At 41.1% G+C, this 21,331-nt stretch overlaps 1 protein-coding gene across 8 annotated transcripts in view; it reads left to right on the forward strand.

Moving 5' to 3' along the window:
- The window catches only part of PRRC2C (proline rich coiled-coil 2C), a 69,289-nt gene that overhangs the window by 30,917 nt on the left and 17,041 nt on the right, over positions 1 to 21,331 (forward strand). For 3 of the 8 annotated variants that reach the window (XM_065648968.1, XM_065648971.1, XM_065648969.1), the window contains exons 13-24: positions 351 to 520; positions 1,150 to 1,396; positions 2,462 to 2,675; positions 3,462 to 5,825; positions 7,015 to 7,223; positions 7,827 to 7,981; positions 8,415 to 8,757; positions 9,244 to 9,329; positions 10,298 to 10,486; positions 13,205 to 13,456; positions 18,554 to 18,643; positions 20,323 to 20,424. In XM_065648968.1, coding sequence (XP_065505040.1) covers positions 351 to 520; positions 1,150 to 1,396; positions 2,462 to 2,675; positions 3,462 to 5,825; positions 7,015 to 7,223; positions 7,827 to 7,981; positions 8,415 to 8,757; positions 9,244 to 9,329; positions 10,298 to 10,486; positions 13,205 to 13,456; positions 18,554 to 18,643; positions 20,323 to 20,424 — 4,421 coding nt within the window. The remainder of the gene's footprint in view (positions 1 to 350; positions 521 to 1,149; positions 1,397 to 2,461; positions 2,676 to 3,461; positions 5,826 to 7,014; positions 7,224 to 7,826; positions 7,982 to 8,414; positions 8,758 to 9,243; positions 9,330 to 10,297; positions 10,487 to 13,204; positions 13,457 to 18,553; positions 18,644 to 20,322; positions 20,425 to 21,331) is intronic. The other 5 variants (XM_065648974.1, XM_065648975.1, XM_065648970.1 and 2 more) reach the window with 4 other exon arrangements.

Genomic DNA, 21,331 nt, shown 5'->3' on the forward strand with positions numbered 1-21,331 from the left:
TGTAAAACCAAACCTTGATTTATAAAATAGTTAATTCAAATGTAATACAGTAGCACTGAGACAGCATTTCTTAAATCACATGATAGCTACAACCTAAATGCCAGTGGTCAATTAGCCAGTGTATTTGAGTTTAAAAGGGACACTGAGAGATGTATTAACAACATTTGTTCTGTTTTGAGGGGTTGTTTTTAACTATTTTTGCCTTTATTGATTTTGCAAACTAAGACTGTGAGGTTAGAGAAGGCAGACTGTTTTCATTTTAGACCAAAATCCTTTATCTGATATTGTTGTGAAATTGTTGTTGTTTTAAGATTCACTCTTGTCTCCTACATCTGTATTTTTTTTTCCAGAAGATCAAGCAGTCTTTACCCGTCAAGACAGTGGTCGAAACGAGAAAGAGATTTCACAGGTGACTCATGAGAGTGAGCCAGATTCAGGATCTCAGCCTCGTCCTGCTGTTTCCTCAGGCTATTCTAAACAGTTCCAGAAATCATTACCACCAAGATTTCAGAGGCAGCAGGTAACTAACCAGTTCATTAAAAGAAGGAAGTTCATTAAAGGAACGGTCTTCTGCCTCTTTCTGAATAAGAATGTGACCACAGGCATTTCAAAAAGCTTAAGTTGTTGGTTTCCAGCTTCTATGATATGTATGGAATTGGCAGGAATTGCTCTGCATGAAACTCTTCTTGTCACTTGCAAAGTATGCAAGTGAGCAGAAGGCAAGAGGCTTTTAGAACTGGCTGGTTTTTTATCACTTGCCGAAGTGGAGCGTTGCCCTGTGGTTACCTGTGGAACCTGGGGTTTGATGATCATTGTTTCTGCAGCTTTTCCTTAACAGGCATGACACTCATAAGTATAATTTGGATTTGGGTCCTATGGTCTGATAGAGCACTCTGCATTAATGACATGCATGAAGTATAGATTGTTCTGTGTCTCTGCTGAATGCCAGCAAATCAGTAGCTATTCTAAATTGTCCGGTCTGGTTTTCCTCCTTTTCTCCTAGTTCATCCTGATGCATGTTTGCGATTAATTTTCAGAATGCTTAGTGTCCTGGAGATAACTGTACTTGTTGTTTCCAAAGGTTATTTAAATTCTGCTCAAATCTTCATCTTAACAATAAGTCTTGTACTATTGTTTTCTGTTATGCAGGAGCAAATGAAACAGCAGCAGTGGCAGCAACAACAGCAAGGCGTCCTTCCGCAGTCTGCTCCCTCGCAGCCCTCGAGCGGCCCTGTCCCGCCTCCCCAACACAGACCCCTTTACCAGCCCATGCAACCGCATCCTCAGCATTTAGCTTCAATGGGCTTTGATCCACGGTGGCTTATGATGCAGTCTTACATGGACCCACGAATGATGTCCGGGAGACCTGCAATGGATATGCCTCCTATTCATCCAGGTAAAATCCAGCAGCACCTTCTGACCATTGAACTTCTTTGGTTTTGAAGCAGAAGTCTTTTGCTGACCACACTATGTGGGGTAACAGTGAATGGGTGGGGTTTTTTTAGAAAGAAAACTGCATTATTTCATTGCTTGAGACAAAATAGATTTTAGTAATACTGGAAAAATTATAGTCATGTGTCAACATGTATCTTTGACTATAAAGTAAAATCACAGCTTCCTCCTGTAATGCAGACATGTCAGCGTCAGTTAAGGATGTATTCAGAATGTTGGTGTAAGCCTTGCTTTGTTACAGATATTAAAGCTGGCACAGGTTAAGTTGAACTGAGAAAAATACTGTATCTACTATTTGTGTTTCATTGCATGTTAGCACTTGATACTGCTTTGCTTATTTAAAACAAACCGTGAAATTTTGTTTATTAGCACTTCCAGAGTTTTACGAAATTTGTATTTTCAGATTCTTGGCACTAAAACATCCTTTTTAATGTGTGGAATGGCCATCTGACTTGCAGCTAGGAAAGCTATTGTGCATAAATAATACAAGTCTGGCATGCAATATAACAGAGATACTTATCCAGCTAATGAGCAAGGGAATAGTTAACCTGAATGAGCACAAGGAATGAATGGAAGAAATGGCAGGCTAAGCAAAGACTGTGAAAACTCTGGAATTTCTTTTACATGTTACCCAGAAAAAGGACCCAGAGTCCTTAGTAGAGTACAAAAAACCCACCTGTGTGTACGCTCATATTGCTTTTTCCCATTCAGATCTTACATCAGAAACTTCACCCACAAGTTTACAGGTCTACAGACCTGGTTTGTCCCATTACAGTGGAAGCAGACAGCTTTTCCTTTTCTTGGTACTAGTGGGGAATATGATTTAGTCATTCCAAGGTCAACTGGCCGTGAGCAGACATTTGGTTTCAACAGAAGGCACAGAGGAAGGGAGATCAGAGGAGAGAGAATAGCGTTCTTCAGTACCTCCTGATATGCTTTGTTTGTCTTGAGGTGGGGTTCTTTGCTAATGTTAAACTGGTTTCAATTGTTGAACTTAAATCTGTCACAGGAATGATGCCTCCCAAACCACTGATGAGAAGAGACCAGATAGAGGGATCAGCAACTAGTTCAGATTCATTTGAACATATAGCTCGCTCAGCAAGAGAGCACACTGTTCCTCTGTCAGAGCCCCGCATGATGTGGGGGTCAGACCCGTACCCCCACACAGAACCTCAGCAATCTAGTTCTCCTCCCAAAGTGTTAGAAGAGCCTGATGACTTGAGGTAAGCCTGAGTTATGCACTCTTGTGTGTCCGTTCTCCAAGCCATCCATGCTTATATGCTTGGCTGTAATTTATGTTGCAAAATGCAGGTTAAACTGAGGTATAGCTGCTTTTCTCACAAAACTTTAAAAGGAGTTGAGGCTGAGGGATGCTTGGCGCTGTTGTATAAAACAAGAGACATGCCTGCCTAGTACACAGTGGGGTGTAGAAGGACAATTTACCCCTTGTTTAGCATCCTTAACCTAGTTTGATGGATGGTGGTTGCAGTAATATTTTGAATTTTCGGTTTTCTAGAATACTCCTTCAGTGTTTTCCTGCTCTCCATGCCCCCATATCAGAGAACTTCTGTCTAATGTATATTAGTTTCAAAAGTGTCACGTTAAGTACAAGTGGTATAAAGCAAGAAAGTCACTTTGGACCTTGACTGCATGATGAATGGCCTGGAAGGCTTCCTCTACATCTTAAAAGTACCCAAAAATTCTTTTTGCTGTACTACTGTCTGGGTAATAAGTGTGATATTAGCCTGCTGACTTGGAGGTTCCATTTAAAATTGCATGTATAGCCAATAATACATTCCTGAAGCAAATTGTACATTTGACACAGAACTCTTTATCGGGATAAAATAAAGCTCACCTCCACAACTAGCAGCCACTCTGAAAATTAATACCTGTTATTTCCTTGATCCGAGATTAATCCTTCATAGAAACAGAAAACTATTTCATTTAAGTAAATACGTAGAGTAAAATTTTCTCTCTCACCGTAACATTCTTTATTGCTTGCTGTTTAGGTCTGAGGCACACTTGGAGCAAGAACGTGTTGCTGTCCCTGCTGCTGCTTATCCTGTAGAACACAACCAGTTGGACTCTCATCCAAAGACAGATTTTTTCAGAGAGTCAGGGGAGGTGGAGGTACAAAAGTTTCCAAGCAGGCCTTTGGAAGATGTGCAACCTCTCCAAACTGAGACACCTAACACTGCTGTTAATTTTGAAGGAGTGAATGAGAAAGTTACACGTAGCTCTCCAGAAGAATTGGTGCCTGTAGCTGAAAGTCACTCTTTGCTGAAGAGAAGCATTTCCCATGGTTCAAGTCACTCTATAAAATCGGAAGACCAGAGGAATGAAACAGTAACAAATATTCCTAAATTAAATAACAGGTCTGTTGAGACAAAGGAGACAATTGAGAGACTTGAGATTAAGCCCAAAAAAGAAATTTTGATTAATAATAGAACATCAGAAGGACCAAAACCTGAAAAAACTTTCAAACCTAAGTCTGAAACAAGATGGGGTCCTAGGCCAGGTTATGGCAGAAGAGATGAAGGCAGCGATAGACCAGTAAGAAGATCGGGTCCTATTAAAAAGCCTGTGCTTAGAGATATGAAGGAAGAGCGTGAACAGAGAGAAGAGCGTGAACAGAGGAAGGAGAAAGAAGGAGAAAAGCCAGCTAGTGAAAAGCCTGGCAAGTCTGAAAAAAGTGACAAAAAGGAAGCACCTCAAGTGCCACTGCCTCCGGCTGAGCCCGAGACATCCGCCTCCAGCAGCGCTCCTCTGGTTAAGAAGATAACCCTGGATGCTGCTCCGACACCAGCAAGCCAGGAGAGCGGTCAAACGGAGCCTGCAGCTAAAGCTGCGGTTCAGCCACCCGCACCTCCAGTCCTGCAGCAGCTACCGGCTGCCCAGCCTGCTGCTCTGCAGCTTCCCCCTGCGCTACCGCAGCAGCCGCCTGCTCAGCCAGCAGCACAGCAGCAGCCACACGTTCAGCAGCCAGCTACTGCAGTGAAGGAAGAAAAGCAGACCGAGAAGGTTGTTAGCAAGGAGGTTGTGGAGAAACCACGCTTAGAAACCAGGCCTGTGAAAAGAGAGCCTGGCTTACCACCTAGGACATACTGGAAAGAGGCTAGGGATAGAGACTGGTTCCCAGATCAGGGATACAGAGGCAGAGGTCGTGGGGAGTATTATTCTAGGGGTCGTAGCTACAGGGGTTCTTACGGAGGACGTGGTCGGGGCAGTAGAGGCCACAATAGAGAGTACCCACACTACAGAGATCCTAAGCCTAGATCAGACCACGTGCCTTCAGGGCCTGTTAGGCAAAGGGAAGAGAGTGAAACTCGTAGCGAGAGTTCTGACTTTGAAGTAATCCCAAAACGGCGGCGACAGCATGGTTCAGAGACGGATTCTGACAGCGAAGTTCATGAAAGCGCAAGCGACACACTGCTTTCAGACAAAGACAGTCTAATCAAAGGCAAGCACCCAAAAAGAGAAGAGCGAGCTGATGCCAAAAAGCCTCCAAAGCCCCTGTCATTCAAACCTGAAAACGCTATCAGAGTAGACAACAGATCCCTAGAAAAAACGTACATCAGAGATGATGAGAACAAACCCAAACCAGGATTTCTTCCTAAAGGAGAGCCTTCTAGACGAGGCAGAGGTGGAATGTACAGGCGTGGTGGCAGGGATCCTGGTGGTCGTCCTCCACGTCCATCCACAATAAGGAGACCAGCCTACAGAGAGAATCAGTGGAACCCAAGGCAAACAGAGATCATTAAACCAGAGGATGGGCAGCCTCCAAGAAGAAATGAACATTATGGTCCTATACCAGTTGACAAAAGACCTCCAAAATTTGAGAGAAAGTTTGATCCAAACAGAGAGAGGCCACGAAGACAGAGGCCTGCTCGACCTCCAAGGCAAGATAAGCCACCACGCTTCAGGCGCCTAAAAGAAAGAGAGGCTGCATCGAAGATAAATGAGGCGGTAACCAGCTCATCAACAAGTGCCACAGTTAGTAATGCAGTTAGTGAACCCTCCAACACTGCTTTGGATGTGTCAGGAAGTAAGACACCAGACTTGTCCAACCAAAACTCATCAGACCAGGCAAATGAAGAGTGGGAAACGGCCTCAGAAAGCAGCGACTTCAATGAGAGGCGGGAGAGGGATGAGAAGAAAACAGCAGATGCAGCAGCACAGGTGGCTGCAAAGGCAGGTGAAAACGCTGGAGCTCCAAAAAGGGAAATAGCCAAGAGAAGCTTTTCTAGTCAGCGGCCTGGAATAGACCGTCAAAACCGACGCGGCAACAATGGGCCAGCTAAACCAGGGAGGAACTTCTCAGGGCCTAGGGGTGAAAGGCGGAGTGGTCCTCCTCCCAGGAATGGAAAAAGAGGGTGAGTACCAGCTTCTGTTGAGAAGCACATATGGTCTTAGTCTTGTCCTCTTGTGGTTCAAAATCATGAGCAGTTATTTTAGATTTGTAATAACTGTTAGAAAAGAGAATAAGACTTAACACATGCACCTGTAGCTGTGTACTTTCTGTTTTTTTCTGTTTATATACAGACACTTGGAACACAGGACTAAGAGCAGAGTATTCATTGTGTGTGCAGCGTTAAAGCCTAATTTAAAAAAAATGCAGTGCTGTTTCTCAGAGTTGAGCTATGTTTTTCAAGATTTGGATGCAAGCTGAAATGCTAGTGTGAGCAGTTTTGGAGTTTAATACGTAGATTGCTGCATCACATTTGGCTTTTTGTATTTTTAGATCAGTCACCTAGCATAGACAAGCAAGTTGAAGAATGTTTGCCCATGAGACTGTTTTGTTTCTCCATGCTAAAATTGATTGAAACATGATAATTATCTAATGTTGCCCACTGTTTTGTAGCCACGCTGCACAGTAGTCTGACAAGTGAGAGGCAGGACAAGACATTCCTTCACTGGATGCCTACCCTGTACTCCAGGACTCTTGTAGGTGGCTGTATCCTAAGTTCAGGTTTTACCTGGGCTTAAAAATTTGTGATCAGTGCTCTAACCTCTCAGTTAAAACTACTAAAAGTTTCTTTGGCTAGTCACTTAAAGGTGATGTTAAAGCAAAAGTTGGGTATTCCAGGTTCCACAGCAAAGTTAGCATGCTGCAAATCTGATTCTTATGGCTTTAGATAGCTTTTGGGAAGTGAGCCTGTGGATGCAAGTATATTGAACCTTGCTTGTATTTGCTCATGTTGCATACTGCAAGCTGCTGTTTGGGTTTTTTTCCATGGAACACTTTATTGGGTTCTGAATTGCATACTTGTTGAGTTTTAGTGTCTCTAACTACATAGACCAAACCAGAGTTGACCTTAAAATCACGCGGTTTTTAGTGTGATTCCTTTTGGTAGCAGGGCATTTGATATGTCCCCAAAACAGCTTTGCTGTTAAGCTTCTGCTCACTGAGGAGCTGAAAGTAAAAGTCTGGAGCCTACTAAGAAGTGGCACGGTAGACACGTGTAACCCTATAATGTGATCTGCATTAGATTGCTAGCTCCTTTCTGAGTGTTCTCTATGGCTGGTCATTAATTTTGCCTTTTTTTTTTTTTTCTGATATAGGCCATTTGAAGAGCAGACAGCAACTGTCCCTAGTGTTGATCCCACCAACAGCAACTCTGTGCATCAGGAGGAAGGAGGTGTTACTGCTGCAGGACAAAAGACCACCAAGGATGCAAGTGGCAAAAAGAGAGAAGAGCCTAAGGCTGGTCCAAAGAAGCCTAAGGAAAAAGCGGATGCTTTGTCTCAATTTGATCTTAATAATTACGCAAGTATGTATTGATTAAAATGCTAACAAGAATTTGTAATCCTGCAAGCTTTCCTGCATGTAGAGCTAGATGTTGGAACACTTAGAAAAGAGGAAAGGTGATTTTTTTTTTCTTAAAAACACCAGAATAATTATGTACTTGAGTGACACTACCTTTATCATATCTAATTAACAATATGTGTGCCTCTAAAACGTGGCAAATCTCATTGTGTTTTTATGAATAGATAAAAACAATCTTGTTCTATCACCTAATCTTAACTCTGTCATTCAGACTGCTTTCCACTACACACTAATAGTTTGCTTAACCTTCATAAGCAAAGGTGGATCGCTGATAAGCTTACAGCTAATATTCGGGAATGCTGTTCATTATTATGTTTTGGTTCTTATTTCCTGAAGAGTCTGGTACAAGAACTTCCAGTTTTTCAGTTCTTAAAGATTAACTCCTTGTCTCCAAACTCAACAGGAAAGCACTTGTCAAGCAGAAGCTTACCTTTAATCAGGGCCACCATTTGTGTGGGGGGAGAAATTCCTTCCACTCTAAAGCAGATTTTGGCTTGGTGCACTGCATCTGAAGCTGTTAAAACAGCAGCATTTCATTTTTCTATAGGTGTTGTGATCATTGATGATCACCCTGAAGTGACAGTAGTTGAAGACTCCCAATCTAACTTGAATGATGATGGTTTCACAGAAGTGGTGTCTAAGAAGCAACAAAAACGCTTGCAAGATGAAGAGCGCAGAAAGAAGGAAGAGCAAACAGTGCAGGTACAAGACCAACATTTATAATGGGAGCGAGTTCTTTGCAGTACTGAGAATGTTGTGTGAAGTGTGTAGAATCTTCATTCCCAAGAAGCTATATTTTCACTTAATAACTAGATAGCTGTATTAATATTAAGTTGTTCAGACTTAGTAAATGAAATTCATCTTAGAATTCCGTACATCCTGATTGGGCGTTGTCAGGCAGGTGCAGCTGGCAGACTGGAAACGCCATTTTTCATACTGTGATATTTGTACTATTGCTCATGTATCAGCTGATTCCAAGAGGGAAATGGATGAGAAATAAGTCATTGTTCCTGTAGTTAAATACCCCTAATAAAAACTGCTTTAAGACTGGCTTAACCAATTTGCTTTTTGCTGCTACACAGTGTACAACTGATTGTTCATACAATCAGCTGTAATAATTGACTTCTGTTTACAGGTTTGGACGAAAAAAGGATCAAGCGAAAAAAGTCGAGGTCAGAATTCCAAGCTCCCACCCAGATTTGCCAAAAAGCAGCAACAGGCAGCAGCTGCAGCTGCGCAGCAAGCTCAGGCTCAGGCACAAGCTCAGGCACAGCCTCCGTGTACAACACAGACTCCAGGTCAGCCACAAGCAGCCCCTGTTCAGACGCAAACCCAGGCTGCAGGAGGGACAGCTGGCACGGAATACACAGTGTCGGGCAAAGTTCTGCAGAACACCCAGGCTCACAATGGTCTAGGAACTGAATTATGGGAAAACAAGGTGCCTCCTACAGCAGTTCTAAATGACATCTCCAAAAAACGTAGGTGGTGTCTTTTGGATTTGGGGTGGGGGAGCAAGTATTGTAGTTAGAGAATGCTGATTGCCATCTCACTGTTGGTGTCTTATTTGAACGTGGAAATGAATTTTACATAGAGAACAGAGAGTGGCATTCCCAAGTGCAGTGCTGTAACCTACAAGTACCTCTGAAAAGAGATTTCTGCAGTATGATATTATTCAGTATTTTACGTTGCTGTCATGTTTGTCACTCACTATGAATGAGCAGCTGTCATTTCCTTCAGGAATCTGTTCTGTTGGGCTTCGTCATGTTTCCAAACATGATGACTGCCCCACTTGAAAGCAGACAAATAGGTAGCATATTGTTAACTGCTGAATAGGTTAACAGTTTCTTAACCAAACCTCATTTAATCAAGGCTTCTATAATTTTAATTCTCAGTGAACTGATAACTTTAGTCAAATGCATTTAGCAACATGGGGTTTTTTTAAACTCTCTTTTCTTAATTGCCAGTGGGACCCATCAGCCCGCCTCAGCCACCTTCAGTTAGTGCTTGGAACAAGCCTTTGACATCTTTTGGTTCAGCTACATCCCCAGAGGTAAGAATGACAGAAAGAAGAGTAGCTGTATGTGAAGCTTACCCAAACTGTATCTAATGGGGATCGTGTACAGATTATCCGTTTTTTTCAGGCATGCGCACTTACACTAGTATATGTAGAATTCCATGAAGTTAAGAGATAGAACAGGAACACAGGATACAGTCTAGTGCTGTTATGATTGCAGCATGGAAAAACTGCTCTCTTAATAAAATGTCAACCCTTCGCAGATTCTATAGATTGCTGTCACTCAGTGCATTTTTTTAAGTAAAAATATTGCCTAGTTTGCATATGTACAGTTCAGTAATGTAGGCAGAAACAGGATGTCTCCAAGGAACTATGTGGTTTTTGTGTACCTTCTTAAATCAGAGGTAATAAAAGCAGTAGATGCTGTCTGACTGTATTAGCTCTGCTTATGCCATGGAATCTGCATAGCCCTGAATTTTACATTTAAACTCCTGTGGTTTTGTTTTCTTGGGCTTTTCTGATCTTTATTGTTTTAAACTGTAAAAATGTGACATAACTTTCTTAAGAGACCGTTTTAACTGCATAAGGAGATCTGCAAATAGTTTTAAATTTCTTATTGGTCTTGATTTGAATATTAATTTTTGAAATTTCAGGAGAATGTTGTGAACTTGAATCTGGATATTTTTATATTACACTCGTCCCTCTCCCCCTTCTCTACCAGTTCATCATCTTGATCTTGTTTACATATTTCTCTACTGTTTTTTTTTCCTTACTCTTGAGCCTGTATAAATAACAGAGACTTGAGGAGGAGGAAGTGTACATGCATATATTGTTTACTCTTGCAAATCTGTTGCAGTCATAAATAATGCTTTTGCTGGCAGAAGGTAAAAGTACCCTTTTAGTGGCTTTCAGTCAAGTATATTTTGTATTCTTTTCTGAACCAGTGGCATTGTACGAATCTAGAAATCTTTTGAAATCTGTTAAACGTTTACCTTTTTAACTAGGGGACAAAGCCTGGGCAAGAAGGTGGAGTCGATCTTGGTATAGAAACTATTCAGTTTGGAGCCCCAGCTTCCAGTGGCAGCGACAATGAAGTTGGCCCCGTACTTTCTGAGAAGTCCACTGACAAGCTACCAGAACCGAAAGAGCAAAGACAGAAGCAGCCTCGGGCTGGACCCATCAAAGCACAAAAGGTAAAAGGTCATATCTTCAGTACAGACTTTTAAACTTAAAGTTCAGCCAAAAAGAGATCACAAATAATGGAATACTCATTCAGTTAGGACTAGACCTATAAAAATTGCATTCCTCTTGTATATTTCCTAGAACAATCAACAAGTTGGTTCTTGCAGAGAAGATTCAGTTCAAGAAGCAAGTGTAGGTGAACAGCAGCCCAGCCCAGCAGAGTTTGTCCGCTGCTTCTGTGTTTGGAATGAGAGATGGGGCTTGAGCAGGGGTGGGATTATGGATTTGCAATAGATTTGGGAGACTGGGTGTGGTGGTGGTGTTTTCTAGTTTGGGGGTTTTGATTTTTCTCTTGAGCTTACTTTGCTCGGGCTTTGAGAGCTGTTTTGAAGCAGACATTCTGTATCTGCCCTGGCTATATTTCCAGTTCCAGTATTTCTTCCTGCCACCGTGCCTGCCTTGTTCTCCTTTAAATGATGGTGCCCTGCTTAGTTTTGTAGCCAGATTACCAAAACAAGTAATACATCAAGTTGCAGGAAAATAAGTGTTTTGAGGAAAGGGAGGAATGTTAGAGCCACTGATCTGAAACCTCAAATTCAAATGCACAGATGTCTGGATAATTAATTATTTGTAACTAATCTAGGAAGACTGGATAGGTAATCAAAGTTATCTCAATTTTTAAAATGTGTTTCACATGTCCTCCAGAGATTTAGGAGCCCCATTCAGTCATCATCCTCTTGTATTTACATTGTTACCTCTCATAAAGAGTAATATGTTCTACTGTCATTTAGATTGCACTTTGTGATATTTCACATTAATGAAATTAACTTTCCTGTTATTTCCAGCTCCAGTGCGTACTTATCTGTGCATTGCTAACACTCGTCACCAGCTTCTTACTCCCAGAAAGAGATGGTTATAGCAGATAAACTTGGCTGGTTATTATAGAACTAGCTGTTTCAGTCTCTCTTAATGTCTGAGATTTGGCAGCGGTCCTGATGTAATTAAAGCCCTTTTCTCTTTCTAGAAGACTGGGTGGTTTTTTGTGTTGGTTGTGTTTAGTTTTCCAAAAAAAAGCTGGAATCTGAAAGTGCAGTCATACGTAGGATGAATTTAACTTCTGCTACATGAGGCGCTCAGTGAATATGCTGCAGTTCATGGTTTTTATTGTAAAATATAAAACCCATACAGCAGAAAAATACACAGTAGTTAATACTGGTGGTGTATTGTAGTAACCCAGCACACTCAAAACCTGTATCTCAGGTATACTAGCAGCATGCCTAAAACTGCCCCCATGAATCACTTAAAGATGCGGAACTCCAGAAAGTTAAATATATTGAGAGTCTGCTTTACGCTGTGTAGAAAGTTCCATTTTTCTGCTTGGTTACAGCTATCAAGATTCCTTTAGATTTTGTTGAAGGACAAATGTGTGACTAAACAGTAAAGTCATTGGAGATGAAGGTTTTTGTGCTTTCTTCTGAATATGAGGGCTGTAATCCTTTAACTGTCTTGATGACAAAAAAAAAATCCCAAGGAACAAACAGTTCCTACACACCCACCATCCCCATAGTGATGTTGGGTTTTATGAAGCCTAAATACAAACTTATGGTCAGGATTGAAGGTTGGTATTGTTGTACTAATGTGGGCAATGTAAGAGGACCATACTTGAAACAAAGCAATTTACCTTTCCAAGTGTGACCTTAAAGTGTCTGGAGGAATTTCTGCCTCTCTAAATTGTTAGAACAAAAAAATACTTGGAGTGAGGTGAGTCTGATATTCCTGACTGCTGCATTGCAGAGCTCAGGCATCTGCTTCTGCTGTTGTTTTCTTCCTTCCCTCTGAAAGCCAGTGTCTGCAGCCTCCCAAGGGTACCACATACCTTTGGGAAACTCCACCCTCTCCAAAGCCCAAAGGTGCTGTATTGTAAAGAGTCTTCATCTACTCCTGAAACAGCTGGTTTGTATTTATAGAGGCAATACCAGCAGCTTCTGTCTTTCTACTGTGAAAGCCTAAGGAATAGGATTTTAAGGACTCCCTTTAAGGAACTTTCACGCTGCTCTTCAGTGAAAGGGGCTGAGTTGTCTCAGCCAGAAAGGTTATGACTGTTTAAACAGCAGAGCATTCGGGTTCCCTGAGGCTCTTCATTCTACTTTAATTCAGCTGCACGAAAAGTAACTACTGAATTGCAGCAGTTATTCCAGCCATGCTGTCTGCAATATAAGGCAATGCCTGCCCGCTGGTGTTTCATTTTTTTTCTGGATATCCCCTTAGTACTCAGTTCCTAGGGAAAAATGCTGCCAACATCTACACATTGAGATATCTTCAAATGAAGGTAGAGTCTTCTGTTCTAGTTTCCTGGGGCCCTATAAAATCCTGGTTCTCTGAAAATTAACCTTTATGTACAGTCTGGTGGCTTCTATACGTTTGCGTGCTTTTCTTGTAAGGAGGGTCAAGCTGGCTTTCTTCCGTAGGTTTTAACTAGATTTAGTTGAACTCTGCCGCTTCACTTAGAACATCTATTACTTGAAAACAATGGTTTAGATTCCTAATGTTCAAAATGAATGCATTTCATGTACATACTGCTAACTTAGTCTCAAATGATTTATCTGTTAGAAAATGCTTACCCATCAGGATTGCTAGATTTAAACAAAATTATTTTAAGCATGTTGGAATACTCTTGTGGGATAAGAAATGGGGAGGAAGACATAACTGACAAGTTAACGCTAACTTAGCTTCCAGACTTGAGTCCCGTAGAGAACAAAGAGTATAAACCTGGTCCTATTGGAAAAGAGCGTTCTTTAAAGAACAGGAAGGTGAAGGATCCCCAACAGGGAGAGCCTGAGGGACAGGAGAAGCCATCTCCCACCTCTGTCAGAAGTCCAGAACCTGTCACTACAAAGGAAACCAAAGCAGCAAGCGAACTGAGCACGGAAATAGGAACGATGATATCTGTGTCAGCTCCAGAGTTTGGAACAAACACAAAGGTAAGAAAATATTAACAAAATACTGAGCACTATGTGTAACAAATATGATCACAATTATGTAATTGGCACTTAGTTGTCTGCTGGTTGTAGTTACCTGGACACCAGAGCCCACTGAATTAACAGATATGAAACATATTGGTACTGCTTGAATTAAACAGTTCTCCAGAAGTGGTATGGAGACATGCTGTTTGTCACAACCCTGTACAGGGATCAGCTTGGAAGGTTTTAAACTTTTTTGCTGCCTTATGAATGTGAAAACTCTGTCCTGAGCCTTGCTGTGGAGTGGCACTGGAGCCTGGTGTAGGCAGATTCTGCAAGCTCAAATATATGTGAAATATTCAAGATGAGTGATTTTCAGCAGAGAATTGAAGTAGTGTGTGCGATCATTGTTTGAGTGCGTGGATGAGCTGCAGCTGTGAATTAAGTGCTGTTCTGTGAAAAAAAGAAACCTCTATAGTAGGAATATGCTAAAGCATTGGACATGGAAAGGGTCTGTACGTCAGCTCCTGTTGGCTTGGATATTGTCAAGATAGCCCTGGCAGAACTCCTTCAGGATGCTGAGGACTCGTCGTAGCTGTCTGTGTGGAACTCCGCTGACTTCTCTGTAACTGCGCAACAGTGAGATGGTGACTTGCTGTCAGGATTCATTTTTCTACAGCTCAGCTCTTAGCTGTGGTACATTGATAGCACTGGTTGAAAAACATCCACAGAGTCACTTTCCTTTTTGCCTGAGGACCTGTGTGGGGACTGCTCTCGCTACAGCAGCACTGTGTCTCGAGCAAGAGCTGTGGTGGTTCTCTCTCGAATGTTAAGAAACCATGCAGTTCGAGTAGCTACTAGTTAATAGTTTATACCTGCTTTGGTAAAGGAAAAATGTCGTTTGTATGTTTGTAAAGCAGTTTTATGAGTTTAGACTCAGTATTGTTGCATGTTGTCTCAATCAGACTTCTCCTAGTTGTAAACAGAAGTTTTCTGATGCCATTTAGGAAAATGGTCCTCTGAAAAAGTTACATTGATAGTTGAAGTAGCTGAAATGTAGATCATTCACAATTTAATCTTTGTCACATGCAGTTGGAAGAAGGGAAAAATAAAAATATTATTTTGGCAATTTTTTGCCAAGGTGTCATGCAAGCAGAAGATGCTATCTCAATGAAGTCTTGTTACAGAGCAAGCGTTAAGGAGGATATTTGTGTCTGACATGGTAGCTGCAAACTTCTTTTTTTTTTTTTGAGTGGAATGACAAATATGTAAGAAAAATTCAATGCTGGGATTTCTCATCCTTCCTGGCAGTTTCCATCTTGTAAGTAGATGCGAATGGTTTATGTTGATACCAGAAATGGATACAATTCCCTTCTTATAAGTAGGATTGGAAGTGTAGAGCCATAAACACCAGCTTGTTCAAGTATTTGGTAAGAAGGCTGTTCGTGTGTCACATGCTTTCCTGCTGTCGGTCAAGCTCCTTTGACCAGAGCTTCAAGATAAGAGGAGACACTTCTAAGCCAATTACAGAATAGGAAACATATCTTTGTCAGTTACTACAAGCTAACTTTATATTGAGTAGCTCTGCTAAAATCAGAACAATTTCCTCTCTACAACTGTATTTTCGAAGTATGAGATCTTCAAAAGGGAAGTCTGGATTTTGTGCATTTCTGACCTTAGCTAAATACAGCTTGCAAGGTTCTTTGAACTACCACAGTATTAAAGCACCAAGCTTCTGTCATCTGGAGGGAAGACCAGCATGAAAGGAAACCTTCCAGTTTGTGCTGGATATGAAAACCCCCAGTAGTTTCCTCATTAAGCAGTTGCTAATAGAACCATGTAATAATAGGCCTAAATATTTGTCTCTCAACAGTTCCAGGTTGCTTTTGAATTCCTTTGTCATGAGGAGTTCCCTGGGGCATCAGTAAGTTTTCTAGGAAAAGGGTGGCCATATTTTGTATTTAATTCTCTGGAAGTTGAACCAACAACGTGCAGATTTATTGGATAAGCTCCATGTAGATTTTGCCGGAATAAACCGGCCTTTCTACTTTTTAAAGTGTCTTTTAAAATGGCTTCAAATACTGCTCCAACCCTGGAGTTCCTCTACTGTATCACAACTGCTTTCTTCTTGGTTTTGTACTCTTTCCATTGCTCATTAGAGAGGGGAAGAAGTGATGACACCTTCAATCTATTTGTTTGAATGTCAGGTGTTGAAGTTTTAGCAAACCTCAGTGATTTCTCTCTTGACACTCTTAACATCCTTCTCAGAGATGACTACTCAGCTTCCAGGAAGACACACTTTTTTTTAGTGTATTTGGCGATTTAAGTGTTTGTGAAAGTCAAGCCAGCTGTCCTCCTTTAGAAGCAGGTGGTTTTTAAGAGTACCCCATCCATCCTAAAACAAGCATCTTAGTAAGAGCATGTTTTACCTTAGAAACTGTACAAATATAAATCAACTCATATTGGTGAGACATTTAAGTTCAGAACATAAGCGTGTTGCTCTGAAGCAGTTGCAGATGTTTCTCTTGGGTTTTGCAGTATTTTTGGAGTAAAGACTGTCTGGTGTTATAAGTCTCTGAATTGTGTAAGGCACCATTTGCTTTTCCCCACCCTGCCATCTCTTAAAGTTTTGAAGCTTTCAGGTCACAGGGACGATCAGTACCTGGTTGTGGACATGGCACTGAAATGTTTGCACAGGTAGTTGATAACAGCTACGTGTTACAGAGACGATGTCTGAAAGGACACAGGCTGTACTTGTGAATAATTTTTCAGTATCTGACAAGCTCTCTCGTTTGAGTGATTTACATAAATCAGTAATGCATCAAACAGCTAATTAATCCCATATATACCGTGATCCTTTATAACAAGGTCAGCTCTGAGGTCTGCCTTGTCCTTTTGTTCATAAAGTCACTTCAGGTTTTGTGATCTCATTTTTTTGGGCAAAGTAGGTAGTTACAAAAAGTTTGCCTGTTCTTCGGGTGTAAATAACTTGTAGATAACTCCAAAAAGCATATACAGCTTTTTCCTCTTGATGCTATTACTGTTACTCTTTTATAATAATCAGTTGGTTTCTTCAATGAAATAATTGTACAGGAGAATCACTTTAATTGAGTTATAAAAGTTTGTGGTGGTAAGCCATATCTAATGGAGATTCCTAGGCTTAACGTACCAGTAAATGAAGGGTTGTGGTTAACCTACCATTTATGGAGTGGTTGTCTTATGGCTAAAACATTTTCTTATGTGCATGTTCAGCATGTAACTCATTCTTGTAGGATGGTTCAGCGTTTCACATATACTAAGGGCACCAGACCTGATATGATGGTTTGTTATTAATTCTAGTGAAAAGCATTTTTGTACTGTTAAGTTTCCAAAGTGAGAAAACTAGCAATAGTCTTGATCTAATTTCTTTTGTAAAGAATTTAAGTGCTGAGACCCTGTAAAATTTGCATCCAAACCTTGAAGGAATTTTAGTAATGTTATATTAAAAGCTTTCTCTTTCTTATGCAGTAATGCATGTTGTTTTAAAAAAAAAAAAGCTAGTTATTACCTCATTAGAAGGACTTTGCGATTAAAGCTACCTCCTTTGCTTGCTTTGTTGTACCCAAATTAAGGTTGCCTGTTGCAATCAAATACAAATGTGCAACTTCGTAGTTTGGGTTGTGGGAAACATCGTATATCTCATATTTCAGCAGTTTAACAAGCAAATGAAATAACTAAATGAAGAAAAGAGATCTCTCTCTTCACTTCATAAATACAAAAACAAGTCAGTGTGCACATCGTGTCCTCTGTCACCCCATTATGGCTTAGCTTGCTGTGCTAAGCTTGGAACACTTGGTTTTGAAGCAATAAGCTCATCCTTTTAAGGAAAATTCTTTGTTATTTGTCAGTTAGTATCTTGATGCTTTAATTGCTCTTTTAGGAGACATCGCCATAGGCTTCAAGAGTAAATTGAGTGTGCACTTTTTAATAGCTTATCATACCGGCTGGACGCAATTGGACAAACATGATGTCGTTTGTGCTTTCAAAATCATTATGTGTTGGCAAGTCCAGCACTCATCGACAGTTCCGCTGCTAATTTGTCCTTCAGTTCCTTGGTGTTTGGCTCTGTAAAAATGATAGCCTTTTCTGGGCTTCAGACATGTAAAACTGAGGAGTTTGCAGTGCTTGCTAGGGAGTGGATCTTGGCTAATCCAGGGTCACAGCTTTTATCTAACAGAGTCTCTGGGTCAGGTTCTGATAACACCTGTTTGCCTGTCCAGAATACACTCAGTAGACAGCCAGTGACAAGAACTAAAAGAACTTGTTTAACGTGGCTTCACAGAAGTACTTGGTGCCTTTTTCCTTCATTGTAGGTCATTCTCTAGAGAGCTGGCAGCGTTCACAATGAGCCGCTTTAATCAGGCAGTTTGTACCTACAACTGCAGCAGTCCCTCGCAACAGCTGGGTCCATGGGACCTTGTTCACTGAGCACATTAAGGTCCACTTGACTGTGACAAATAAGCTTCAAGGAAAACTTCTGGGTAGACTGGAAACTTCAGCTTTTTTCTTCCTGGAGGTAGACTTCACCATCCAAAGAAATGGAGTCTTGTGGCTTTCAGAGACAAAATTGCAGCCCTCACTGTGTATTCCTTTTAATCTGGGGGGCCTTGCTTGTCATACATTTACCCAAGAAATTTCTGTATTTATTTAAAGCTACAGAAAGTTTTCAGCTAATATAATTTACTTTTTACATAGGCTGAAAATGCCTACAGGTGGCTAAAGCATCTTGGGTGACAAATGCTAATTGGTTACACCACCACAGTTCAGTATGTCTAGTACGCAGGCAGTACATTGTTCTGTATATTCTTGCTTTACATACTGTATTTTGACTTGTCTCCAGCTGTACGTTGTGAGGTCATGAGCCAAACTGTAACGTCCCAAGAATTCTTCTGACCTCAGTAGCAATTCAGCTATTAGAATTGCTGGACATGCCTTTTAAGAAAAAACTAAAACTGGTGTGACATTCTAATCTTCTGTTGCTTGGTGAACTCCTCCTGTAGAAAGGCTGACATCTGTCCAATAAATTTAAATCTAATTTAGGTAAGGGAGATATTTTAATGGAATTATTTTTCTTCACAGGAGTCTGTAACAGACTACACTACACCTTCTTCCCATCCTAACACAGTGGCTACTAGCAGTACAAAAATGGAGGAGACTTTGGTGACGAACGTAAGTCTATTGCAGTGATCGTCTTGACTTTGAAGACAAGAAAATATTTTCACACTTCTTTAAAGCACAAAATAGTGCCTTAAGTAAACAAGTCACTAGAGTTTCTTTCACGTTAACTAGCTCTGCATTATCCAGTAATCGTACTCTGAAGGACACTTGGTTTTATTAGTATCCGTTCTGGAATTCTTCAAGTATTTTCTTGTCTTTTGAACAACCACAATGAGCTAAAGAGCACAGGAAGTGGAGATGTGTGTAGGGACAATTGTCAAAAAGCAAAGATAGGCACAGTGAGGGAGTGCGCGCTCAGCAGCAGTTGGGGCTTGAACGTGGTACCAGCAGCAAAGCTCTGTAGGGGAGTTTGAAGAACGGCTTTTACAAACGAAGCAATTTTGAACTGAAGCCTGAAATTACAGCAACTGCACATAAAGGGAGCAGCTGAATGGTTTCTGAAAGCAGCCAGTGGGCTTTCTGTTGTTCAGGTGCTACGGAGATGAGATGTTCGCAGTCCTGGTAAAGTCGATGATCCTGACTATGTGAGCGTGGTGGAACGATTGAGAGGACCAGCTGGGTTGTGACTTACAGCAAAATCAAGTTTACCCTGAGTGTGCTGGCATGTCAGGGAACTTCGATCTTAGGGGTTTTGTTGTTTGAGTAGCAGATGTAGAATTAGCTCAGAGTTGAGTCACTTGTGGATTGGGGGAAGAAACATACAGGTTTTTATGAAGCTGCCTTGTGAATTCCATCTAAGAAGTGCTTTTCAGCTTACTGCAGCATCCTTTAAAGCAGTTTTGAAGCAATATTGCTTGAATTTACTCTTCTGATGGATTTGGTGGTGGTGGTGTGGTTTGTGCCTTTGGTGGTTAGTGTTGAAGACTGAATTCTTTAGTGTTAACGGTGTTAGTGTATGCTCCCCTGTGGCGTGTTGGAGTTGGATTTCCAACATAGGGGCTCCTGGCCGCAAAGGAGCTGTGCTATCACCTGCTTCAAAGCTTCAGTATCTGTGTCTTTCAGAGGAGCGTTATCCAGTTGAAGTCGTTTAGCTCTGCTCTGAATGGAGAAAGGAATAGAAGTAATCGACTGGCCACTGCAGTATTTTTGTTACATTTAATTTAAAACTTCTAGGAAATCCATCGGTGTTTTCTTAAGCAAAGGTAGCAATAGCATTATGTCAAGTTTATTTCCTGAAGTTTCACCTCTTTCCTAGTTGAAAGAGAACATAACTGATTGGAGAGCAAATCTGTTTTGGTTTGTTTCATGGTCCTGTGACTTTGGAGGTTTACAGCTTCCTCTCTCCAGAAACTGCATCTCAGAACTCAAGGTCGTGAAGCCCCGTGTGTACTGTATTGGTACAAAAGGGGACAAACTTGGCTTGGGAAGAATTTTTGTATATCACTGAACTGAAATGGTACTTTAAATCCCAAAGCAGAAAATTGGTATTTGTTTATGCAGAAGACATGGACACTTTAGTCTTCAGGCTCTTAGAGATCAGAAGCATCTCAGCAACTGCTGGATGGCCTTTCCCCACCTACCAAATTTTCACCTTATTTTATCAAAATCTCCCTGCCAAATGCTCAAGCCTTGAAGAAATTGTAGCTCACTTAATAAAGCTTGAGCTTTGCTTTTCTGGGGCTTTTGTAGTAGACGTAGTTAGAATGTGATGTGTGTTGCCTGCCTTTCAGGTGCCCCTGCCCCACACCCTTCCCCTCCCTAGGAGGGAGACTCTACAACAGAGCTCCAGCCTAACTCCAGTTTCTCCCGCTACCGTCGACCTCACCCTCAAGGTATGTACCACATCCCTCTAAGGGTCATTTTCTTGCATGCAGGGGAAAAAGTTAATGGAGAACTTGCTGGTGAACCTTTTTTTTAGAGCCTTCCTTTGTTTCCTCTGCTGAACTGCTTTTGCATATAAACGGATGGCTGAAACACAAGACTCTGTCAAAGGATGCATTTAAATTATAAATCTCTAACCCCGTTTTGCATTAACACTTGGCATCTCAACCAATCTTGGCTCCCACTGCCCTGAAACAAAAATCTTAGTGTTTTAGCATTGGACCATAGTGTTCACGACAAACTATCAGACTCTGAGGGTTTTTTGAGAGTTTAGCTTAAAGTAAGGTGCCTGGGTTGTTGTTAAAGGCTGTAAGGAGTCGCTTCATTTCTTCTTAGCTGTAAGATTTTGGTGCAGTGATAATGTGGTTTTGAGTTAGATGGCTAAAGTTCTAAATAATGAAAGGTAGGTGGTGTGTTGATGTCCATGAGGGGCAGTTTGATCAGCTAGTCAGAGCGTGTTTTGTTGCGTTATAAATGTTCTGTTGTTTTCTGCTCTCCAGTGTAGAGCAAGTGTGTAGAATATTTTGAATGGTGTTTTCCTGTTTTGTTGGATTTTGGACTGTGTGCATTGTATAACTCACTAACATAGAGTTGGGCTCTGGCTTTGCTCCTGTTTCTTCAGAAGTTTTTGGGTTTTTTTTTTTTTGGTGTTCGAGATCTGCTTTGTGATTGTGACTGCAGGAGACAACCAGTAGAAGTATTGTTGCTGCTGCTAGTATAAAGGAAGAGTGATGTTTGAACTCTTAGTTTCTCTAAATTTTTAAGAGGAAATTAAACTAGGGATCGAATGCAGAATTAACACTTTGGAGAAACTTGCTTGTCAATCCCAGTGAGGTTAGCATCTCACTGGCGTGGTTT

The sequence above is a fragment of the Caloenas nicobarica genome, chromosome 20 (genome assembly GCF_036013445.1).
Source record: "Caloenas nicobarica isolate bCalNic1 chromosome 20, bCalNic1.hap1, whole genome shotgun sequence".
NCBI lineage: Eukaryota > Metazoa > Chordata > Aves > Columbiformes > Columbidae > Caloenas > Caloenas nicobarica.